Source organism: Lutzomyia longipalpis, chromosome 4 (assembly GCF_024334085.1).
Source record: "Lutzomyia longipalpis isolate SR_M1_2022 chromosome 4, ASM2433408v1".
In the NCBI taxonomy this organism is placed as follows: domain Eukaryota; kingdom Metazoa; phylum Arthropoda; class Insecta; order Diptera; family Psychodidae; genus Lutzomyia; species Lutzomyia longipalpis.
This window is the reverse complement of record NC_074710.1, coordinates 12,518,714-12,542,956: the sequence shown is the minus strand read 5'-3', so window position 1 is coordinate 12,542,956 and position 24,243 is coordinate 12,518,714. Positions and strand designations below refer to the sequence as shown.

The window sequence follows — 24,243 nt, the reverse complement described above, 5'->3', positions numbered from 1 at the left end:
TCCCAAGGAAAGCTGCCCAAGGACAAGGTCCCCAAGTGACTTTCCCCAAGATTAATCCGAATAGGTGTTAATTCCCAAGTGGAACTGTGCCTAAGGATAGAAAATCCCCAGGCAAGTTCTGCCCAAGAATTCACCATACCCCACACTTGCTACGGGAACAATTCATTTTACTGTTTCCCGTACAAAATTACTTTAAAAAAAATACATCTGGAGAGCCGGAAATGCAGAAAAACAAAAAATGAGCTTTTTTGAAGAAAATTGAATTGCATTGCAATTATCAATGATCGAACTTAAATTTAATACTTAGGGGAAGACGGGGTAATTTGGCCACTTTGGGGGTTTTTGGGATATATCAAGCAAGTGTGGTAGTACGAAGAAAAACAAATAGCCCTATTTTGTAGGAAATTTTCCGGCCTACAACTTTCCCATATAACACTTTTCTCTATCTCGATGAGAAATGGGTGAATTTTCCATTTTCCTGGACCCTTAGCTTAGTGGCCAAATTACCCCGAGCACGGGTAATTTGGACACTTTGGCGCATGAATTTATTGAACATGAAAATTTTTGGACAATAAAATAATTTTATTTTTCCGATTATTTTATTGGAAGATAGGACATTTATCTAAGATTCATTTCCAGTAATTTGCCAGATAAAAATATTTAACAGAGCCTCAAACTTTAACATTTTCTGAACCATAAACGAGCAAAAACTAAAAGTAGCCGTTTTTCAGATTTTGGTAACTTTCTTTTTTTAGCTAAAATTTTTTGGTATAAATTGTTTATAATCATAAATAAATCATTAAAAGGCACAACCATAGTGAATATTATGAACATGCGTCGGAAAATAGTGCCGGAAAAACTCAAGTGGCCAAATTACCCCACTCCAATTTTCCGGATAAAACCATTTCCACAGGAAAATCTGTTTGAGATATCGGAAAATGGATGTCACTATCGTGTTTATGGGGAATCAATGGCCCTTAGTGACGTATAAACTAATTTTTAAGCGTTAAAAAATTATCGGAAGAGTCGAATTTCCAAAATGCCAAAAGCACTTGAAAATGGAAAAAATGGTTTTTATCAAATAAAAGAAAATCTAATGATCGGATTTTCCCCAAACTTGGTACAATTGGTTATCCCTATAGGGATTATAAACTGTGAAGAAATGGATTTTCTAGCATTAACGGTAATACCATTTTTAGAAATCGAAAGTGGCCAAATTAACCCGTCCTCCCCTATTGTGAGGTTTTTGAAGAAAAAATCAGATCCATAGGAGTTTTCACGCTCTTCACAGTTAGAATCTTCACATTTCATATTATATGTATTATATATTTGACTAAAAATGCAAAGAATGACGTCATTATTGTGTTTTTTTTTGTCAGTATTTGTCCGATTATCCTAGCTGATACCATTGGAAAATTATCTCATGGTGATTTCTTGTTCTTCTTTTTATTGTTATGAATTGTATTTTTAGTTTCTTGTAATGAGGAGTAGGTATGCATTTTTTCATAATAGAAACGAATGAACTCCTTCAGTAAATGGGGCAAATAGGTTAATTTAAAGAGTTTAAAGATAATAATTGTGCTTAAAAATCTTGAAACGAATTAATTTTTGTATCACCTAAATGGCCTAAATTGAAATTAATTTTTTTGTGATGATCAAACATTTTTTAAAATTTTAATTAAGAATAAAATAAAATAAAATGTTAAAAAAAAACCTTTTATTCACATCTCTTTGTTTTTTTCTATGATTGTCGTGGGTGATGCCGGGGAATGCCAAAATAACATAAAAAAGCAAACAAAACTCTCGTTGCAATCAACAAGTAAAAAAAAATATCTATCTAAACATCCAAAAATTCCCAATATTGCCAAAGCTATTATATTTTATTTTTTGGTCATTTCACATGGATGGAAGAGATCACCCTTCGGAGTTTGGGAAGGGTGAGAAGTGGAAGATGGCTGAAAGAAAAAAAATATAAAGAAAATGCTATGTGTTGCCGATGATTAGATTTTGGTTTTTCTGTCTCTCTTCTGTGCAGCCAATTTATTTTCTGTGTTTTTTTTTCTTCCTCGACAGATTGTACATAAATTTGGTGTTGAGAAACGAGCGAGAGGAACGATGTAGCTCGTATGGCACCATCGCATTTTCCTGGAATTGCCACACAGCTGCTGTTGTCGTTTCTTTTGCCAAAGAGAAGAGATCGCTGCTTGCTGCTATGCATGTGAAGCACCATGTCCAGGCACGATGGCACAAAAGGGGGCAAAAGGACGCGGATGAGCAGAACTTTCGTCAAAAATGCTCTCTGGCACACACACGAAGATTTTGCCCATGATCTTCATCCTTCTCTGTTCTCCTTGCTTGCAGAGCGAACTGCTGGTGTTCCATCCATCCTCCTTATGTAGCAGATCGGTGTTCTTCGCACAGGATCTATATAAAATCTTCATAAATACATAAAATGAACATAAGGAGATAGAGAAATCGGGATTTTCTTGCATGAGAAATTCCTCCGTGGTGCCACTGCGCTTGTAACGAAGCAGGATGGGGAATCTCTGTGTTGCTGTGGAAAGGAGAAGGGTGCATCAATGCTATTTTATGTACATAGAGAGCAACAAGGAGTCTTTACCTGCTTTGGTGAATTTATTTCACCAAAAAAAAACTGAAACATCATCCATCTCTTGCACTCCATTGCATGTCTCATTCGCGCACCAGGTAGGCAACAAAAAAAAGGTAGAAGAGCTAGAGGAGGAACCAACAAAAATTATTTTCATCATCTTTGCAAACTCCGAAAATGTTATATGCGGCAGAGTACATAGCGAGAGACTCTCAAATATCAAAATGTGAAATTATATATCTCCTAAAAGTGGAGGACATGGAGCGAGAAAAAAAAACTCCAACCGGCACACAGTCCAAAGAAGAACAAAAAAGAAAAACTCTAAAATAGATGCCAAAGATTTCGCTCTGGTAAAAATTGCACACTGCAGAGAATTTGCGAGGAATACGAGAATTTATAAATGCCAACGAAAAAAAAAATATAAAAGAGGAAATCATTCACGAGAAATTAATAAATCTCACGAGCGCGAGGTTGGAGAAGACAAAGAAAGAACCACGAGCTATGGAATTAATTTTACATATCAAAATGATCTCCACCTATATAATTAAAGGCAAAAATGTATCCCATTCAACCGCATGGCAAAAATAGTCAAAGTCTTTTGCTATAAATATTTATTGAGAAAAAGAATATTAAAGCAAAAAAAAATTATATAGAAAAATATTTTTTTTACTATGCCGGCAAAACATCAGACAAATAAAGTATTTATAATTTTTTATGGTTCATGTAAATTCTATAAGCAAAAATTTTCTTGTTTTGTGTCTTTATGGCGGTCAACAAAATGAATTTTAGAAAACGTCTTGGCCAACAAGAGAGAGAGATGAACGACATGGCTGAGGCACTAAAATTGCATTTTTCACCCAAAAATGCAACTAAAAGCAGTAAAATTCACATGGTTTTCATCTTTTTTGCATAAGAATAGAAACTCCTACCATGGACTTTAAGGAGAGAGAGTCAGAGGGAACCAAAAAAGGGCGGATAGATAGTAAATTGCTGTGTGAGACAGCAAAAAAGTTATGCAGGATATTCATACCCGAATCATTCTTAAATTAAACAATTTTGCTGAAACAATTTTTAAATTTCTACACTGAACAGATTTTTAAAAGTTTTCTTCCACTCATGCCTTATTTGACGAATTTATTAATTGATTTAGTGGTATGATTTAACCCTTTCGCGTCTATTGGGTCATACGTAGACCCAGACATGAAACATTTTATTTTTCCAAATTTTACTTACTAATTTAATTGTTTTTTAAACTTATAAATGCTCTAAGTTTATGTAAAATAGGCCAAGGAAGACGTTCTGACTGAGAAATGTTGAAGAATTTTCAGAAGAAGAATAAATATTGCGATAAAAGGTTTTTATCACTTTTATATTTCATGCGGACGTGAAAGGGTAAATACGATTTTAATTATCAGTTAGTACGTCTTCTTCAGCCTCTTCTGTGTGAATTTAATGCATTAACTTTAAAAAAACTATTTAATTCATTAAATTTCGATAAAATAAAATGATTCACGTTTGGGTTTACGTTTATGATCCAAAGAACGCGAAAGGGTTAAGCAAAATGTATGAATGATAGTTATCTTAATCGGTTAAGTTCCTATTTCAGGATTTTCTGTAAATTTGAATTTCTGTTTAAAACTAAAACAAATTGACAAAGCCTTTATTTTATGAACTTTATGAGAAAGAAATTTTAGAACTTTATTAACTCCGGTCTCCCCTATACACATTATACATATTTTAAAATGTACAAAATCTTATAAAATAAACTGTTTGGGAGTATATATGCCAAAATGGCTAAAATCTCTTGAAAAAGGATTACAAATAAATTCTAAAGAATAAAAAAAAATCATAAAAACTTCCTCCATATGTCTTTTTTTGTTGAAAAGTCTCATCACTACACCCACCCCAAAAAAAGGAATTTAATTAATTCTAAAAGATGGTTTGTTTGTCAAAAAGTGCAGTGGTAAAAGTAAAAGTTTTACGATCCACAAATTCCTACTTTATGGCTTTTAGAGAAAAAAATCCCTTTTCTTACCTATCGTGATTTCTCTGTTTCCTCACGTTTTTTTTCTCTACTCCTACCTATTTAATCACTGTGGCTCCAGGTAGGCGATCCCCTATGGAGTCCTTGCGCCACACAGCTCAACATCAAAAAAATTACCTAGAGTTGTGCGTGCAGAGTAAAGAAATTTTCCGTTGATATGGTGGAGGTCAAACACGAAGATCTGGTGCGTCGTGGAAAATGATCGTTATGAGCAGGTTTTTATTCCTTTAATTTTGCCCTCTCACCTCCATGGCATGTGACATCTTGTTTTTTTTTTCTCTTCTCATTCCTGACAGTATATTCAATTTTAATTCTTTTACACTTCATTGTTCGGGGATTCCGGCCTGGAGGACAAAAAGGGCAAATGAGGCGCCTGGATATTACTTGTTTTGAAATTTTCTTATATACAAACCATTACTGCAGGGTCGAATGGTCAGTGCGAGGAGATGGGAAAAAGAAATGTTGACCCCGTTATCCCGAGGAGGTCACACTTAACCCTCTGACCCCTTACTGACCAATTAACCTGGCCCAATATGCCCTTTGCCCAGAGGAACTTGACCATTCTCGTGGAAGACCTCTCGACTGGATCACCACCAATCAGAATTTAGCTCGCTAAGGTAATATAGGTACAAGTTTAATGCAATTTTCCGTTAAGATAGGCCCCTTAGGATATTTTTTCTTCACAATCGAGTTGATGTGCTTTCCCACAAAAAAATTAGGGTAGAGCGCGAAAGAATTTTCTTATGGGAATTTAGGAAAGAATATTGTGAGAAAATTAAGGACAAATTGGGCCAAAGAAATCTATTCTAATCACTAATAATTTAATATTAAATGTTTGTTCAAATCGAATGAATTCTTCGTTAATAAATTGATTTTAAATTCAAATTAAATTAAATTTTGAAGAAGAAATCTTCCAGAATGCTCTTTTGCCCCAGTTAGCACTAAAACTTAAAAATAAAACTTTCTTTCTAAAAATAAAAATTTGTGTTCCTTCAGGTAAATTTTTGCAGCTTTACTCATCGCACTGATGGAAGATCACAAGAAACCCCTGGAGAGATAGTAATCTTCAACCTGAGGAGGGATTGCATTTGAGTGATTATGCAAAAATAGAAGATTGATGGCCAGGGGGTTTATTACTCCCTTGTCTCTTTTCTCTTTCCCACTCACCGGTATGGAGACTCAACTGAAGATAATCTTTGCTAATTACTTGGCCATTAGCTGAAAGAATTTCGTTGCAATTAGGCTGCACAAAAGTTGCTGAAGAATGTGTCTTAATGCGAATTCATTGGGTTGACTAATGCATGATGGGCTGGTAAGATGGCTGACCATTGGCATGATGAGGAATATGTAGTAGACATTAGGGAACTTCCTGGCTGCCATTGCAGCAATCATTTTGTCCACACCACAGAGCCCACTGAAGGACACGGAGCACATATCTGTATCATGACATTCTGAGCATGGAGCTCCTGTCCTGTAAACCTGCATCCTCTTCCTATTCCCAGGTGGATCGTAGGCACAGGAAATTGTGAAGAAGTCATCATCTATCTTAGCCATGGCACATCCAAAGAATTGCACCGTAGCCCAGATCAGTTGCGTGAAGGTCGTTGGATCTGTGAGGAAGTCAATTTCACGTCCAGGAGTCACTCTGTATGGAGTGAACCAGATCCTTATTGTGGAAAATTCCCATCCAGATCGCAATTTATTCAATTCAAGTCGATTTATGCCCGGATATTGGGGTACAGTGCAGAATTTTGGTTGCTGCACTGTGCTGAAACACTTAAATATCCAATATTTCGCTTTAAATTCCATTTCTTCCGTCCACGAGATTATGTTCATATTTGATGCTGTCTTATTGGTATTGAATGCCATGCGATTCCTCAAGCCATTGTGACCCAGAATAAAATTGTTGATTGATGAAGGGGAAAATCTCACAAAAGTTACATTTCGAATGTCTTTCTGCAGCAGGAGCCCACCTCCAAGGTTCGGAAGCAGGCAAAAGAGCAAAATTGAATAAAGAACTTTACTCACTTTAGTCATGATGTCCATGTGATTTTTTTATGGTGCTAACTTTGATTAATTTAATTAAGAATTAATTCTTTTAAATCTGTAGGGATATTTTTTTAAAACAAAGATCCATTTAATGGACTTGTTCCAATAACGTTTATATTTTAAAAAAGAACTCTATTCGCATATTTGATCGTGTTATGAGCTCTTTCCAAGTGAAGCTAGTCACCTCGTGGTTGTTGAAAAGCAATGAAGGTATTGCAATGAAAGAATTCCCTTTAAAACGCAAAAACCACGCCCTCAATCTATCTTATTTTACCTCACCAAAACAAAAAGCATACGCATCTTTTACTCTGATCATTTCCACCTGTGCTTTATGTAAAAAAAAAATTAATCGAATCAAAGAAGCATATGCTTTATGATATCTACGATTATAATTTGCAATATGCGGTTGCACATCTACAAATTACGTCATGATCAAAACTGAAAGTGAAGACACTCCTTCTAATTCTGAAAAGAAAAAAAAAATGCTAAAAATCTGTGCCAAAAGCTACAAAAAATACATATTTTTTACATTTTACATACAATTTTATTTTTAAAACAATTATTTTTTTTCATTTTATATTTATTACTTGATATGCGTAAAGACGTCTTAAGATTTTTCTGTGTGTATGTTTTTTCTCTCTTATAATTTCCTGTGAAATGTTTCCAAAAAATTTTCTACCATCTATTTGTACAAATTTTTGAGAATTTTCTTTTTTATTTTTGAGCGTTTTGGCTACCATCATTAAATTACACATCTCACGACTTTTTTTTTACTTCTTCTTGAGTGTCATTTCTTTTTTCTTCTTCTTATTTCACTTTAATATAAAGAAAAAATATACAATAATAAAAAAATATAAATTGAGAAACAATTCAAATATGTTATAAAAAATGCTCAAAATTCAACAGATTTATTCTTCCTCTATTTTATTTTTATATCTTGTATTTTTTTATTTGGTAACTATTTCGTTTCGTGGAAGAAAATAATATATAATATAGTATCTTTTCACCATCTTAAAACTATTATTTTTTCATTATTATTTATGTATTAACTTCTTGCTTTGTTTCATTTTTAACAACTATATTTTAATTAGTTTCATTGAAAGAATGAGGTCTATAGGAAAACAAATTATTGGCATTGCAAAAAAAAACTTTAAAAAATTTGCAAATTTTTTTCTTAATGGATTATTTGCAAAGTTTTTTTTTCTGTAGAAACTAACACAACCTTTTATAATACATACTTAGTTATTTTGTTTATATACCACAATTTAATGTCTGTTGTTCTTTTTTATTAAAAATTCTTCTTAGAAAGAAAAGAAATTTAATAAAAAAGAAAATAAACAGAATTAAAAAAAAAACAAAATAAAACTCTTCCGATTAGGGAAAAAAAAAGATTTTGCTTTTGCAGGATCACAAAATCTTTTAAATTTATATTTTATTCTTTTTATGTCTGAGAATTTTGAGATTGATTTTTTTTGTTTTATTTCACTTTCACCTCCAAGAATAACCAAAACACCAAAAATGTTTGCTTCTCTATCAATTTCTTGCTTATACATTTCAAAAATTTCGATAATTTTTAATGATAATTATTTTTTAATTTTTAGATTATACATGAAAACTTACTTTTTGTCGAAAATACTTTTTTTGTGGGGAGTGGGGGATGTTTATCTATTTATTTTTCTATCTCTCTCTGTCTTAAATTGTCTCCTCTGAAATTTCTCTTTCTTTTCAATTTATTTAGTTTTTTTTAAACTTTTTTTTTATACACAATGGTATGTTTTTTTTACCCATACTATATAATGTCTTTTGCCTATGCACCACATAGAAAATAAAAATGCGAAAAATGTATTCTTATAGCATTCTTTTGTGCTCAATTTTCTTCTATGCCTCATTCATTCTGCCCTTTTGAGTGGGACTCTCTGCACATAATGTATATAAGATTATAAAAAAAACAACATGTGCAGGTACCCGGGGAGATTTTTTTTTGCATAACACTGAAGAAAAATGAAAGAAAGAGGACCAAAAGAGGATTTTTCTGTGTTTTTTTTTTTTTGTATCGAAAAATCATTAGTTTTGTATTCTTCTTGCCAGATGAATTTTTCAGACATTAGATATACTTTTTTTAAAAGGTTTTTTTACATCTAAATTTAGTTAATTTTTAATTACACATTCAATTCTTTTTTTTTTAATTTAAAGGGTCCTTTATTAAAATTTAATTTTTTCTTCATTTTTTTTCTACGCAGAAGAGAGACAGGAAGTGGTTTTAAAAGTCCCATGTATATAATTTCTCAAAATTCAGTGAGAAAGCTATGTATATAAGATTCTTTTTCTTTTTTCATTTATTTTATTAAATTTAATAACATTTCATCGATTGAGGTCCTTTAATCGGCATTCTCTCTTGAGGTAGATGCATTATATCTGATTTTTTTTTCATTTTGTCTTCCCACTTTGAATTTTTTTTTAAATTTATTTACTAAACTTTGTTTTATGTACGCTGTTTCTCTCTCTCTCTATCTTTCCCTATTAACTATTTAATAATTATATTTAATATTTTTTTCTCCATTTTTTTTTACGTATTATTATTAATTAAATATTGATTTATCATCAAATATTTTCTATAGTTTTTCTTTAATTCATTTTTTGCTTGATTTTTTTTATCATATTTTTTAAAATATGTAAATTGCTGATATGAAATCTGAATGGTAATATTTTTCTCTTTCTTCATTTCCAAAATAGTCTAATCTCTTTATTTATTTATTTGTATCTCTTTACTTTTTACCTTTTTTCACCATTTAGATAAAATAATAGGTTAATTAGAAAAAAAAGAAAGTTTTCTTACATCGTTGGTCATCCTTTCATTTCACAAATAAAATCAGCATTCAATTGCTAATAATTCGATAAAACTGTGTCTATTTTCAACTATTTCATTTTATTTTTCACAATATTACATTTAACTATTTTTTATTACTATTATTTTGTACTTGCTGGCTTTTAATGATGTAAAAGAGTGTATAGAAAAAATATTAATATTAAAAAAAAACAATAAACAGCTTGAAAAATAATCTTCCCATTTTGAGAGGTAGTTAAGTAGTTTCATTGTAGTTTTTATTTCTTCCTTTGACGGTTGTAAATCACAATAAATTGTTCTATAAGAATCTCTATGAAGATAAAAAATACTTAAAAAATTTATACTTATCTATTTTTTTGCTTGTTTCATTACTATTTAATAAATTTAAAAATTGAAGAAATAACCTCATCATCCCCATCAAATCAGACTCTAAAATTTACTTTATATTGGCAACTGCTAGGAGAGAGACTATTTTATCAATTTTTTTTCTTCTTGCATTTTATCACTGAAAGTATAAAGTATAGTAAATATTGGCCAATTGTTTTATTTATTTTTTACAAAATTAATTTAAAAAAAATACATGACTTGAAAATTTTCTATTAATGGATTTTTTTCAAACATTGTCCTTTCTAAAATGGTTTAAAAAACAAAAGAAAACCTAACTTTATGATGTAAACGCAGAAACCTATAAGTGGCCATTTTGAATTATTTTTTTCTTCTTAAATGTTGTCATATTCACTTAAACTTTAATAATAATACAATATTTGCTAATAATACAATATTATTGCTCTACTACAGAATAGAAGAATAAAAAAAGAAATTAAAAAAAAAAACAATATGGCGCTGAGGTAGTAATTTTAAAATAAAAAGCAAAGTTGTTTATTCTCCTAGAATATGCAAGTCATCGTTGGGATTTGATAAATTTGGCACATGCGAATTGTTGGCCTTCTTGTTGGTACTCTTCCCCTGTGCCTGTTGCTTCTTACCACCAGCTGCCTTCTTCAGATGCACCTCCTTGTGCTTCATAAGATGATCCTTGCGTATGAAGCCTTTGTTGCACAGATCACACGTGTAGGGTTTGTAGCCTGTGTGGAGGCAAAGATGGCGCCTTAGATCGGTCTTGTGGTTGAATTGCTTTGGGCATTGATCGCATTTATGCGGCTTCTCACCACTGTGCTTCACCACATGCTCCTCGTGGGTTTGATCGCATGGGAATCTCTTGCCGCAACGGTGGCATTTGAATGGCTTCTCGCCACTGTGGAAGGTTTTGTTGTGTTGCGTAAGGTAGCATGCTTTGTTGAACACTTTGTCGCATTCGAGGCACCGAAGGGGCTCCCCGTTGGCATCTACGCCACTCTTCTTTGAGCTCCGATAGTTCCTCTTGGGCTTGCTTTGACGTGCCGATGATGTTACACTTGGCGATGATGGTGAAACAAGTGGTGCCGTGGCGGCCATTTTGGGCGTAAGTGAACGGTGCGCTGAAACATGGTCAGGCATATCCGGGGAAAATGGTGGCACGGTATCACCGATATTTTGCGATGTGAACCGCGTAACAGGTGTCTCAATGAAGGATGTGGCTGTCTCATAGTCAGCCATTGATCCGTACGCCTCCCGATTGTCCACAATGCCATGATCACCAATAATAGTGGGACAATTCGCCGGCGGGTCCACCAGGTGCGATTGGGTTGTGTGCAGAGATTGCACCATATGCGGGGTACCCGGCTTGATGTACGGCGGCGGCGGTTCCATTATTGTACTGATGATGCCCTGGCTGATGGATGGGTGGATGATGGGGTGGATGATGGTGGTGGTAGTAGGAATTGGCGGCAGCACCTCCTGGTGGGACGCCAACAGCGTGATGTTGGGCATGTGTGTCAGCAGGCCCCTCGGCTGGGAGGCATGAGGGGCGGAGGGACCTGCTACCCCGTTTGGGGGATTTGGACAGAATTGCTGTGCCTGATACACGCTGTTGCTCTCTGTGGGCGTCACCTGACCCAGGAGGCCACCACGAAAATCCCCACCGGTACTATACTGTGTTGCACCACCAAATTCAGAATCATTCGCATCCATTGCGGATGACACGGGTGGTGGTATCACCGGTTGCGGTGCTTCCGTCACATTGCTCAAATGATGATTATTCTTCACATTGTCTCGTGCCGGATGGTGATGGACACTGATGGGAAGTGTTGCCGGATCGGGTTGTCCGCTGCTTTTCACCGCATTCTTGTGCAGTGTTGTATTGTAATGACGCTTAAGGTGGCCAGAACTCGTGAACCACTTATTGCATGCCGTGCAATTGTACGTCTTGGGTCGGCGTGCCTCATTTGACTTCCACGATGAACTCTTTGTTTGCTGACTATTCGGCAGGGATGACGATGCCGGCTCAAATTGCGTCCTAAATGCCGCATCGCTATCTTGGGGTGTCGTTGTCGTTGGAAAATCAGACTGACTCGTAGACACTTGGTTGTTGCTCGAATCAGCAAACATCTTCACATCAGGCGGTGGCAGCATAGTCTGTGGCATATATTCACTTTTAATGTTTGCCACGGAGCTGCCGTAGTCTGATTTTGTTGGCCCCAGTACCGGTGTGATGTATGGTGCCTTCATTGATGGAAAGAATTGTGGTTTTAGCGTCTGCTGTTGCGACATGTAGCTCGACTGTGGTTCATGCCACATAATTGGATGTCTCTGCATCGACTGCAGCGGATGGAGGGAGTGCATTGGTGGTAGAGCAGTAGTGTCAGAGGTGAGAACACCCTCATGATGATGCTGCGGGTACACCACCTTTTGCGAATCTAAATCCAAGATGTCCGATGTGGTTTCCTCTTTGATGTACGAATGTTGCGGTGTCTGCTGATTCCCACCCATGGGAAATGTCATACCTTCCGTATCCTGAGCCTCAGTGGTACCGTGCTGTGTAGCACAGTGCTCATTTAGCACACTCACGGAGTCACAAACAAAGCCACATTTGTCGCATTGCTTCGGTGACACCATCTGATGATCACCTTCACTTCCCAGTTGTTGCTATAGGTGGAAAAAATTGAAGAGAAAAAAAAAGGAGAAACATCAGCATTTATCATTCCATCAGCACCGCATAATAAAGTGATTTATTATAATTTGAGCGATGAAATAAAATATAATTTAATTGATTTATTTTCTTTTTAATTTATCAGAAGGAATAATTCATTTGATATTGACGTTATTTCAAATTTTAGAGAATTCATTTGTATATGAGTAAATGCGTAAAGTAAAATGTACAGAGGCGTAATACAGAGCAATTTTGATTTAGAAAACGTTCAAATGTAAGTGTAGTAAATTCAAATAGAGTAAACGTAAACGAAGTAAATTTTCTTGAGAAGATTTTTTTGCTAATATAAAATTTACAAGCAGCGTCCTTTCCATTCGTAAAATTTAACCTCAAATAAACGGCAAAACTATAAAAACTCTTCACCACGCCTCTAGGAAAGATGAGAGGGCTGCTTACCATTTTTATAGCAAATAGACGCTTGTTTTATAACGAAAAATTTACACACTTACGGGCCATATTCAGCGTAAAAATTCTTATTCTTACATCTTTTAAATGAATTGTTTTAAACCATAAGTTTTAAAGTCGTGTTAAAATTTTTCAAGCTTGATCTCTGTTTCGGAATTTTCTAAAAAAAAACGCCAAAGAAAAATTTCAAGGTCAGGACTTCCCTGAAATTAGAAAAATCAATTTTAAAACTTAAATCAAGATTAAAACTCCGTAAAATAGGTTTAAAAAATTAGCTAAAAAAATCGCCAAATATAAGAAATTGATTTAAAAAAGAACACCTTCTCAGAGAACTGATAAAGCATAAAATAAAAACAATTTGCTGATAAAAACGATTGACAAAGTCGATAAGAAATTAACATTCTAAAGTGAATGCAAAAATGAAACAAAGGGAGTGAATTTCGAGCCACATAGAAGATGACGCACCATGAAAATTCTTTGAAAATATCTCAAGAAAAATTCCTCCACTTTCACTCCCAAAGCTACCTCGTTGTATGTTTCTTTGGTTTCTTCTGTGCCTGACCAAAACCATCATTGACCCATATTTTATTCAGAAACATCCCTTTTGTGCTTCGTAAATGAATTTACCTAAAGTTTAACAAACAACGCGTATCTCTTACCTGAAGAATCACCCTCATACTTTCAAGGTACATTTTATTTGAGAGAAGGTGGAACTTTTAATGAAATTAAATGTAATCACACCGAATGATGGAGAAGCCGCTAAAATGGCTCAATTTATACTAAAAAAAAACTCCCAAAGGATAGCACACTTTCACTTGATTTTGAGAACGTTTTCTACTTTTTTTTTGTTTTCTTGACTTCTTGCCTTTATCAGGAGGTTGTTGCCGCAAAAAAGGTGGAGAAGAACTGCATTGGAAACTTTGTCCTGCAGAGATAATAAGTAGGTATGCTTAAGGCTAAAGGCACACACACACACACACACGCTCAGGTGAAGCTATGGGGAGTCAAAGCCAGGTATTTGGCGAGACATAAAAGTATGGGTAACAGAGAGTAGGTCTAAATGACCTAAGGGGTCAGAAATCAAATTTAATTACGGCAATATTTTTTTCTGTCGCACTCAAATCATCCCCTTTCAACCCTCAAACACTGTGTTTAGTCTAAAGAACATTCCACCACACAGTTTGCACGGAAAGTGAAACTACAATATTTCAACCAAAAAAAAATCTTTTTTATGCTATTGCAACACGGAAGGATTCCTTTTACCTACATACATGGGAAACTTTTGTAATTATTTTCCAATCAAAAGAAGAAATAGTTTTTAATGAGAACTCATTATTTGGGGTGTTTGATCACATAAAAAGGATTTATTTTACGCAAATGTCAAGGACTTATGACTTATTTATTTTATATCCCTTTTAAATGATCATCACTGCGTTGGCTAATTAGAGATTACGATTTAATAATGCAGCAGGAAAAAAAAAGAAAAGCATATTATGTAGGTATACTAAGCTATCCCCTGGCTATCCATGTAATTTTCCACAGGTTTGAACACTTCATTAGCAACTCTTGCGAAAAGACAAACTCTCCGCGAAATTTGCTAAGAATTTTAAAGAAAATTTCAATCATGGCGAAATTTGGTGTAAAAGACAAAAAATCCTGCCTGCGTAGGAAAACTCCCCGCTACTCTTTCCACCCCCTTATCATTTGAATAATTTAACTCGAAGGGGAGCAATATGGGTGGGCAGACCTTTAGTCAGAGAGAGAGACAAGACCATAGTGGAAAAGAGGGGGATTAAAAACTCCCCCATTCAAACGTCGGAGACGCAAAAGGAGTTGAAAATTGCGTCGCTCGGCCATTCTGGACGTCTCTCCTTTTTGGTCACTTCACAAACAAGGGATAGTCACTTGTGAAGGAGTGTTGTACATTATATTTCTTCTCTCTCCTGTTTTTTTTTGTTTCTTAAAAAAAGATATTTTCATCAAATTTCATAAAATTATTAAAATAATTTTGAAAATCACCGTTAAAGAAAGTACATATTTGATTCATTTGAATTAGCAAAGTCTGAGGTGGATATTTATAAATTAGTCGAATCAGTAATATATCAGTGCTCCTGAATATTATGAAAAAATCTGAAAGAAAAAATTTTCTTTGGCCTGTATTCTCGAGCCAAGTTTTCAAGATCTTGAAAACTTGATCGCATTCATTCTAAGTGATATTTTGAGATTAAAATTTCAAGAGATTGACTTTAGAATAATCGCCTTCTAGTTTACAATTTTTCTTGAATTTATTTACATTCATTCTGAGGCTTTTTCGAGCTCATTTTTGGAAATAAAATCGGGCAAGCGGTTTTTCTGCCAAAGAAATGACTGAACACAGTGAACGACGCACAAAAAGCGATGATTTGAATCGAAATAAAAAAACAAGAATTCTAGGTATAAACTTCAGTTTTCTAAGAAGGATGAAAGACATTTTTTTTATTTCCATAATGTTTTAAATAAGCCATTCTCTGAATCTCCCTGATGTTCCTAATCACCCCTTCTAATTTCAAACTCTTTGACTTAAGAAGTTGAGAATATTTTTTTATTCGATTTTATTTTGTAAAATAATAAAAATTATTTTTAGATCTAAAAGATTTTATTCAAGTTTTTTAACAAAAAAATCTCATAGAGCATAATACGAGGCGTGGAAAAGATGAATTCTTTTAGGATCAAATTGTGAAAATGCTGTAAGGTGAACTCCGGTGGAGAAAAAAGGTAAAGAAACTCGTGCAGACATTGTTTAGGGGTACAGGGGTATGAGGTGTGGATGGTGTAATGGGGGAGGGTTTGGGGTTGTGTAATAAGGGGGTGGAAATTATAGCGAGAAGGGGAAGAAGACTCACCATTCTGACGGAGGTGGAGTTGATGATAGTGTCCGAGAGGGGTGTGGGTGCTGTGCTTGAGGTGCTGGCGATGTGGTGGTGCTGCTGTGGGGTGGGTGAGGGCGGATTGTGATTGTTGATGGCTTGCTGATGGTAGGGATGATAACGGTGTGAAGGCACTGGTTTGTACTCGTGTTGCTGCCGTGGCTGCATCAATTGCTGCTGCTGCATACTGTCGTAGTTGTTGCTGAGAAGGCCGTAGCCTGCCTCGTAGGTGGGTGGGGCGAGGAATGGGTGACCGTAGTAGGTGCTTGGTTGCTGATGGACATAGGCGCGGGATGTTGCCTCATCAAAGGCCGTTGTTGAGCATATTTGGTGCTGATGCAATGGCGACGGAGGTTTGTTGTCACTTGAATCGGCTGCTGCTGCAACGGGATTCTGTTGCGTTGTTGCTTTATCGTCCGTTGGTGAGGTGCTGTTGTTGGGTGTTTTTTGCCTCTTGAACGGTTGATTGTTATTCTCCGAGTCCGTGGGTGACACGGACGCCCCCTCGGTGGGTGATGTTAGTCTCATACTTGACGAGGATGTTGGCGATGGGGCGCTGTTCCAGCGACCGACACTCTCATGATTGAAGTGGATGTGGACACGCAGCGATGCTGCACTCTCTACCATCAAACCACAAAAGCCACACACGAGATTCGCCGGCTTTTGCTCACTCGGATGATGCTTCTGACTATTTGGCCGCGTCTGGCTGGCCATCTAGCGCTGCCCTCGCAATATGCGAGCTTCGTCACACATCCGCAGGTGAGCACATTCCTTCACACACTCTTTTTTCTTTTTATTCAACCAAATTATATTAAATATATTTTCAATTGCGAGCGATATATCCTTTTTAATGCCGCCGCTTCTGCCACGGAGGATGAGGCTTCGCCAATCGCAACACAACCACCACCAAACACAAGCGGGGTTGTGAGAATGCTGAGAGAGAAATTGGGTTGTGTAGTATGTATCAACAGATGCTCTCGCTATGCTTCCTTTTATGCTGTCAAAAATGTATATACCAAAAATTTCTTTCTCCCACTCACAGGATATTTTTGTCCTTTCGCGTCCTCTTGGCCACACTTTACACAGTCGCACCCTTCATGCAGTTGGCCGAAATTATGTTACTTTCAAAAAAATTCCTTCGAGATTCTTTTTTCTTTTGGATGCTGCGAAGCACAATCTTGTGGATGAAGCACAACTTTTATATATCTTTTTTTGTAAACCTCTCTGCAATTCTTTTTATCTCTGCTTCTCTCTGCTCTCTCGCTCGCTATTTCTCGCAAAATCGCGGTATTACACACCACACACTGTCCGGAGGAACACAAAAGAAATAATGTTGGAGCTCACACAAAAAAAAACTCTGATTAAATTGTGTCCCGCGCGCTCCTCTTTTGTGATCAAAAAAGAGAAAAAGCGAGAAATATCAAGATTTCTTTTTTTTTTATTTAAAAAAAAGGTAGAATTAGGAAGAAGGGAAAAAATGTTGAAAAACTGAGGGAAAAGTAAGAAAAAGGAAAGAAAAGAAATAAGGAGGAAAAAAGGACGCACGAAATGTCCTGAGCAGTATGCTCTCACTTGGTTCGTTTCACTCAAATGGTATCATACTACTTTACATTGTGAGTTTGTACTTTGAGGGGTGAGTCCTTTTTTTAGGGGGGATGCTGAATGATCCTTTGAGACACTTTGCTTCCCAAAATATTCTTTTTTTGGCACTTTTTTAAAATTATTATTTAATATTAAAAAATAAAGTTCTATAGCACACGCACGTAACACAACCACTCTGTTCAAGTCGTCGTAGCCAAATGAACGAAAGCTGCGATACTACAAGACGATACCATCCTCTCCTCGGCTTCTTATGTACAAAAATGTTACATAGAGAGAGGCTAATGGGGATTGAAAAGAGACAACTATACACCATTACAGGTGTACCCTCTACTGTAGCAGCGATTTCCTGTAGAGAGAAAATAATCTCTTCAGGCACGATATACCATGCCGATAGAGGAGGACCAAAAGCAAACCATCCCTTTGGTTTCCTACTACACGGAGAGTATCATCAATTTCATATTTAATTAGTTGTGCAACAAAATTTCCTGCTTTTGATTTTCCAGTATTTTCCTAAATGATTTTCTTTTTTTTTTTTCTTTTAAGAAAATTTACATAATATCTTCAAGAGAGCCTCAATGGCCCTCTCTTCCCCCCCAGAAGACGGACTTGGGGTACAGCAACATCTAAATTCAGCCCTGTTCCACCCCCGTATGCTCCCTCTCTTCAACACCCCACCACCCCACCAACACAATCTATCCCCTATATAGCACATACCATGGCTTGGACAGCGAGATAGCTCGAGGGAAAAAAGAAGGGTGAATTTAGATGTGGCCGAAGACGTCTCTGGATTTGGTTAAAAATGCAAAAATCAATATAAAACCACCCCCCGCCTTCACTGTCCACACACATATTCTCTGCTCTCCGGCATTCCATCGAAAGACGCACACACAGGCTACATACAATATTATGTAGGCAGATACATACATATATCGGGGTATGGCCATTTCAAAAATTAATTCCAACTACGGGGTGCAAAAAAATATTTATGCGTGTAATTTTGAGAGCAGGACAATGCGGTGAGGGGTTCTTTTGCTTCGTTTTTTTTCCTTATATGTTGTGCATATATAGCAAAAAGGGGTTCTGCTAGACACTTCCTCAAAATCCATTTCTTCTGATTGATTTATTTAAAAGTGGTAGTTTTCACCCCTTTTATTTATCAATTTCACAAACCCCCCGTCTAACGGAACTTCAGTGGTATCCTCTTAGCGTGGAAAAAGGAGAAAAGAAAAAGAATCCAATGAGAAAGTCAATCATAACGCGTCCAGTTATTAGAGTTGGTATACCACAACGCGGATGGGTCAGTCTATGCGTTGCAATTTAATTTGTGAGTAGAGGCAAAGTCGATTTTTTGTAAAATTTCGTAATTTGACAAATTAAAATTCTTATATCTTAAGTTCTATTAGACCTACAGAAATTTCTTGACTAGTTCTGGAAAGGTATTGAAATAAGCTATAATCTGATGTATATTTCGATACATTTCAAGGTCACCTCCAGAACACAAAATGGCGGATTTTTGTTCTACCAAAACAGTTTTTTGCACTTTTTGTCCTCAAGGAATGGTTCTAGAGGTTTCTGATGTTCCGGAAAGTTATAGAGTTTTGCAAAACCTTTAATTAGATACCAAATTGAGCAATATCGGATAAGCCGTTCAAGAGATATGGCTCTTAGAACTTTTCAAATTCAAGAAATTTTCAAATGGTTATATCTTCTAAACGGCGACATAGATTTTCTTCATTTTCGGACTGGTGAAAGATATTGAGTCAGGCTACAACATATCAAAATTTAAAGGAAATCTATAACAGATGTTCGGAGATATTGCCCCTTAAAGTTAGGCAATTTTTGTTTTTGTTTTTAGCGCCTCTTGCGGATGTTTTTGAAACTTGAAATGTTCTAGACAGTTGTAGGGCTTCGCAATACCTTTCATTTGATATCAAGATGGTCAAAATCGGTCAAGCCGTTCTCGAGATATATCGAAAAAACACTTTTTGCTTTAGGCCGCCATATTTGCTAAACCGCTTGACCGATTGTCAAGTATGAATTATTGATGAAAACATTTCACTGAGCTCTACAACATACTAAAATTTCAGACCTCTAGCTATAAGGGAAATGGTTGACAGTAGTTCAAAATGGCGGACGGCGGCCATCTTGGATTTTGAAAATGTGAAAAAATGAAATTTTACACCCACATTTCTATAGAAAACTTCAAACCAGAAGTCTCTATCTCTTGCCGTTCTCGAGATATAAGGCAAAGTTTGGGCGACCGGCCGGCAGGACGGCCGGCCGGCCGGCCGGCAGGCCGGCCGGATCAAAAATTTTCCACCACCATTTTCGTAATGTGGGATGTCTAAAACGTGCTCATACCAAGTTTGAGCCCGATCTGAGATGGTCGGTTTTTCCGACGATTACAATACTTGGTATGCCACGATTGTGGTATACCAACTAATACATATTGTGCATCATGAGAGTGCGAGGATAACTTTGAGGAAATATCTCAAATCACACCGAATTTGATTAAGGGGCAAATAAATGCCAAAATTCTCTGTCACGTTTTGGGGTAATAATTTCTGTTATTATTTATGAAGCATTTTTTTAATTTAGAAAAAAAACTTAAAAAAAAACGTTTTTTTTTCTTTTAAATCATAAGACAGGATTTTAAGAATTCAAGGACATTGGGATGAGGATAAAAAATATTTTTAATTAAGAAACTTAAAATCATCTCATTGGAATCAATCTTGATATGAACGCTTTGCAGCAATATGGAGCAATGATTATTATGAAAATAGATCAAAGAAGAGAAGGATGCATTTATTTAAATGTTATTTTCAAAATTTGTGGTTGATTCTGATATAAATCTTTTCTTTTCTTTCCTCACAATTCGTCAGTTACAACATTTTTGGTATTCTGGGAAAAACTTGTAAAATTTTTATATTTTGGGCCTAATTCAGCGACCAAGAAACCCTTGATATCTTTGAATTTTGTACTGAAATTTCAAGATTTCAAGCGAATTTAAAGGGTTTCTTGGTCGTTGAATAAGAAGGCCCTTTATTTCGTTTTTTAACCTGCTGGCCGCCAAGACCTTGGAGCTTCCTTAGAGCGCCAAGGTGGGGTCGTTGAACGACCCCAAGAAGGAAGTCGATTTTCTCATAAACTATAAAACCGGGAACTGTCGGGTCACTACCATTAGACTCCTTATATAGTCCTCTTGCCCCTTGCATCACAAATTCGCCACCCGGAAACACGCAGAAGAAGATATAAGGGAAAAACATTTTTCACTCCTTTTTCACACTTTCTTCGTGAAAAATTTGCCACGAAGTTGACCGCAACTGCTATTTTTTTTCACTACTTCTCCACATTCCCCTCACTTCCCGCACCGTGATAAATGGCAATATTTCTCGAATATTCTTTATTGTTTTGCACATTTATATGCTTCTAATTATGTTTTATGTTGTTTATGTTACTTATTCGCGATAATTCTGACACTGAGATGGTAAAGTGAGAAAGTAAACACAACCCTTCAACCCCCTTCAACCATATGATTTATGATGTGACTAACTTCATTCTGAGAAATTTTCCGCAGCATGGCCGTTACACCAATTTTTGAATTCCCTTCTTCTACATTTTCCTTAATAACTTTTCTTGTGGTGGACGGATTGAGCTGAAATTTTTACACAACCTTCTCAGATAACCAAAGAACTTATTTCCAAAAGATGGGAATGGTATCTTTTATATTTATTAAGTTATAGCACGAAATATAGGGCTGGGGTCGTTCAACGACCCCGCTTGGCGGCCTAGAGGTTAATCGAAGTTTTGAAAGAAAATTGATTTTCAGAGGCTCTTTAAAGATCTTCCGGACTGTTTTCTGGAACAAAAACATATACGAAGAAATTTTATAGGTAATGAAATATTAAATTCTGTGTTTTTGAATTGTTTTGTTTTTTTTTCGAAAATTACTCAATGAAAAGCGAGCGTTTCGACATTTTAAACGACGTGTCGGTTTATTTAAAACCATCATCAGGTACATAAAGCAGAGTCAAAAGAATATTTTTTATCAATCAAGCTTTTCAAATCTTTTCTCAAAATTTTTAAGCCGAAAAATCAAAGCACAAAATGGAAAACCTTCTTCTAATTTTCTTAAATAGGGTTTTATCGATTTTATGATTATTTTAGAATCTTTTCCGAAATACATTTCTAATGATTTTACGAGAACCCTAAACTGAATAGACTTCTTTTCTGTTCTACAATTTTACCTCATGCCTCTATCGGGATTTTCTTTTATTTAATCTTTGTCTACTCCACTATATTCCAATTTTCATTATTAAGAAATTCTTCCTAAGAATGCACTGTAAGTTAACTTATTATGAACTGTCTTATATTTTCATTGCTTAGAAGCCTCTTTTTAGGTCTTCTTTTGCTACATCTTTTCAACATTGCCAAAGGGAAGTTCTTTCAGGAAGACGAAAGAAACTTTTTTTTCTTCATCTCTAAATCATTACCAAAGGTGTGTGAAGGTATCTACGAAAGAATTGCCACATCATCCCCATATGGCTATTTGTCTTTGAAAATATTTAATTATTTTGTACGGTGAATGATGGTTGCAACCACGATGATCTTTTTCTGCAACGAAAGACATCACCTGCATGGTGTTGAGATGATTTTACGGGAAATATTTTTTCTCTTCTGTACGATCTCTTAAATGTTATAGTTTTGATTTCAAAGTTTGGAAGAAACTTTGTATATGTGGTACGTTTGCTGTGAGTCCATCTTGGTGTATCATCCCTTTTTGGAAGGGTTGAAAATGTATTTTATATGTATAATATAGAGATAGAGTGCTATATGCGTATATATAGTGAGAAGTGAGATGGAGAGAATTTTAAGAGCAGATCCTTCTTCATCTTGAGGCCCATAGAGAAGTAGGATGCTTTTCGGTAGAAGCAGGCAGGAAAATGGTATAAATGTGTGATATGTTGAACACACTTTTGGGTCGCTTGCTAGCTGTGGTGATGTCCCTCCGGCACATATAGAGGAGTCACTGGAGAATGTATGAGGATGTCCAAGGGACGCGAGGGGATCTCTCTTCTCTATGCCATACGAGATGGTGGTGATGGTGTATTTGTATTTGAGAAAGCACACAAGAGAGTCCTGGCCCATCTCCCACACCCCAAAAAACACCCCAAAATGGATTATATGGAATGGGTTAAAATACACACATCAGCATTTGCATGAATTTTCCTCTCTCTCTCAAACTCACCCCAAAATATCCTTCTGGCGTCCCTCATCCATTCTCTTCACTTTTGGTCATGTACAACGACCAGGGAGCTGTTTGGAAGAGCGAGATGGTGAAAACGAAGCGAGCAACCCTTTCCCAGGCTATGTTCTCCGCACCCAAGCAAAAACCTCCCCCCGTCCATTTCACACACGTTGTGAGGAATATTCCAACACTCAAGTTTTGCGCCATTGGATGGAGGAATGGAAGTTGCCCAAGCACGAATTAATGTCATGGACATTTACTATGTGTGTACTTTAGTTTGTACACACATTCGGATCCTCTGTGGAGCCAACATCCCCCGGTATACGCGCCTTGGCAGCCCCTCCTTTCGCGCGCACCCCTACCGTTCATCCTGCCGTATAGGCAAAATTTTAGCTCTTCTCTTGAATTTCTCTACATTATTTCCCTATCCCCCTCCCGCGTCCAACCCTTGCAAACTAACCCATGGCACAAAATACCCCGTAAATTCATATACATCCTCGCCCATCTTAAGCTATATGAGTATCCCTGGGAGTTCTCTGAAAACAGGAAAATGCCCCCCTTCATATTCAATGTTGTATGCTTTGCTAGGACATTGTGTGATATCTATAATAGCGTCTATCGAAAATGCTAACATATAGCAAATATCCATGCGAGCGCGTGAATTGAACATTTTGAGTGAAAATTCATGGTGGAAAAAATAAGAAGAAGTGTAACATGCGAAGCAGGATGGCTATGGGGAAGCAGGGTATGGGGTGGTGGACAAGAAGGACGCTCAAATAGAAAAGCATTTTGGGGATCCTCCATATAGCCTGTCCGTATTGGCGGAGGCACTGAAAATCTCTCTTCGTTTTTTTTTTCTTCGTCTTTTCTTTCGCTCCCCTCATGTATTTTTCCTCTTCCACGCAGCACAAGACCATTTCGGACACTGTAAGTCTAAAATTGAAGAAAGGGTTTCCACCCCCTCTATACTATATGTAAAATACATAACATTGAAACATTCAGTTTTCGGTCGGTCGATATCTCAAGTAGCCTCCCTCTCGTCCTACGTCCCCCTCACCCCTTGGACCCATACAGTTGAAACACTCTCTACCCCCCTGCTCGTACATCCGCACACACCCCCTCCGCAACCACCCAAACTTCAGATCCCGCACTCCTTTTCCACATCGCCCCCGCCCCAGCCAGTATACACATTATAATCGCCTCTGCTGGCTGCTGCTGCCGCTTTCACTTGCCTTTTCCCCATCGTCGTCTCACCAGATCTCCATTCTACCCACCCTCCCCCGTACAACCCCTGCCGCACTTCACCCACAAGCTCTTCCACTTTCACTCTCCCTTATACAGCATTGGCCACCCACTCAACCATCACAGAACACCCACCCCCGTCAACCCTCATACCGCTAGTGCTGCTAGCCTGCCCCAGCATCAGTGTGTGTATCACGCACTGTAGA

At 36.5% G+C, this 24,243-nt stretch overlaps 1 protein-coding gene across 2 annotated transcripts; it reads right to left on the bottom strand.

Moving 5' to 3' along the window:
• Nucleotides 1-9,606: 9,606 nt before the first annotated feature.
• LOC129796370 (mucin-2-like) lies at nt 9,607-17,762 on the bottom strand. 2 transcript variants are annotated; one of them, XM_055838224.1, is made up of 3 exons: nt 16,962-17,735; nt 15,922-16,878; nt 9,607-12,570 (listed from the first exon to the last, which is right to left on the bottom strand). In XM_055838224.1, the coding sequence occupies exons 2-3, from the start codon at nt 16,657-16,659 to the stop codon at nt 10,426-10,428; spliced, it is 2,883 nt and encodes a 960-aa protein (XP_055694199.1). In that variant the 5' UTR covers nt 16,660-16,878; nt 16,962-17,735; the 3' UTR covers nt 9,607-10,425. The 2 variants fall into 2 exon arrangements, with proteins under 2 accessions (XP_055694199.1, XP_055694198.1); XM_055838223.1 differs by having other exon boundaries at nt 15,922-17,762.
• Nucleotides 17,763-24,243: the final 6,481 nt, after the last annotated feature.

Coding starts and splice junctions, on each gene's coding strand:
- LOC129796370 (XM_055838223.1), bottom strand. CDS start 16,659: ATGGCCAGCCAGACGCGGCCAAATAGTCAGAAGCATCATCCGAGTGAG. Junction 12,571..15,921: donor ACTCCACCTCCGTCAGAATG/GTGAGTCTTCTT, acceptor TTCCACCTATAG/CAACAACTGGGAAGTGAAGG.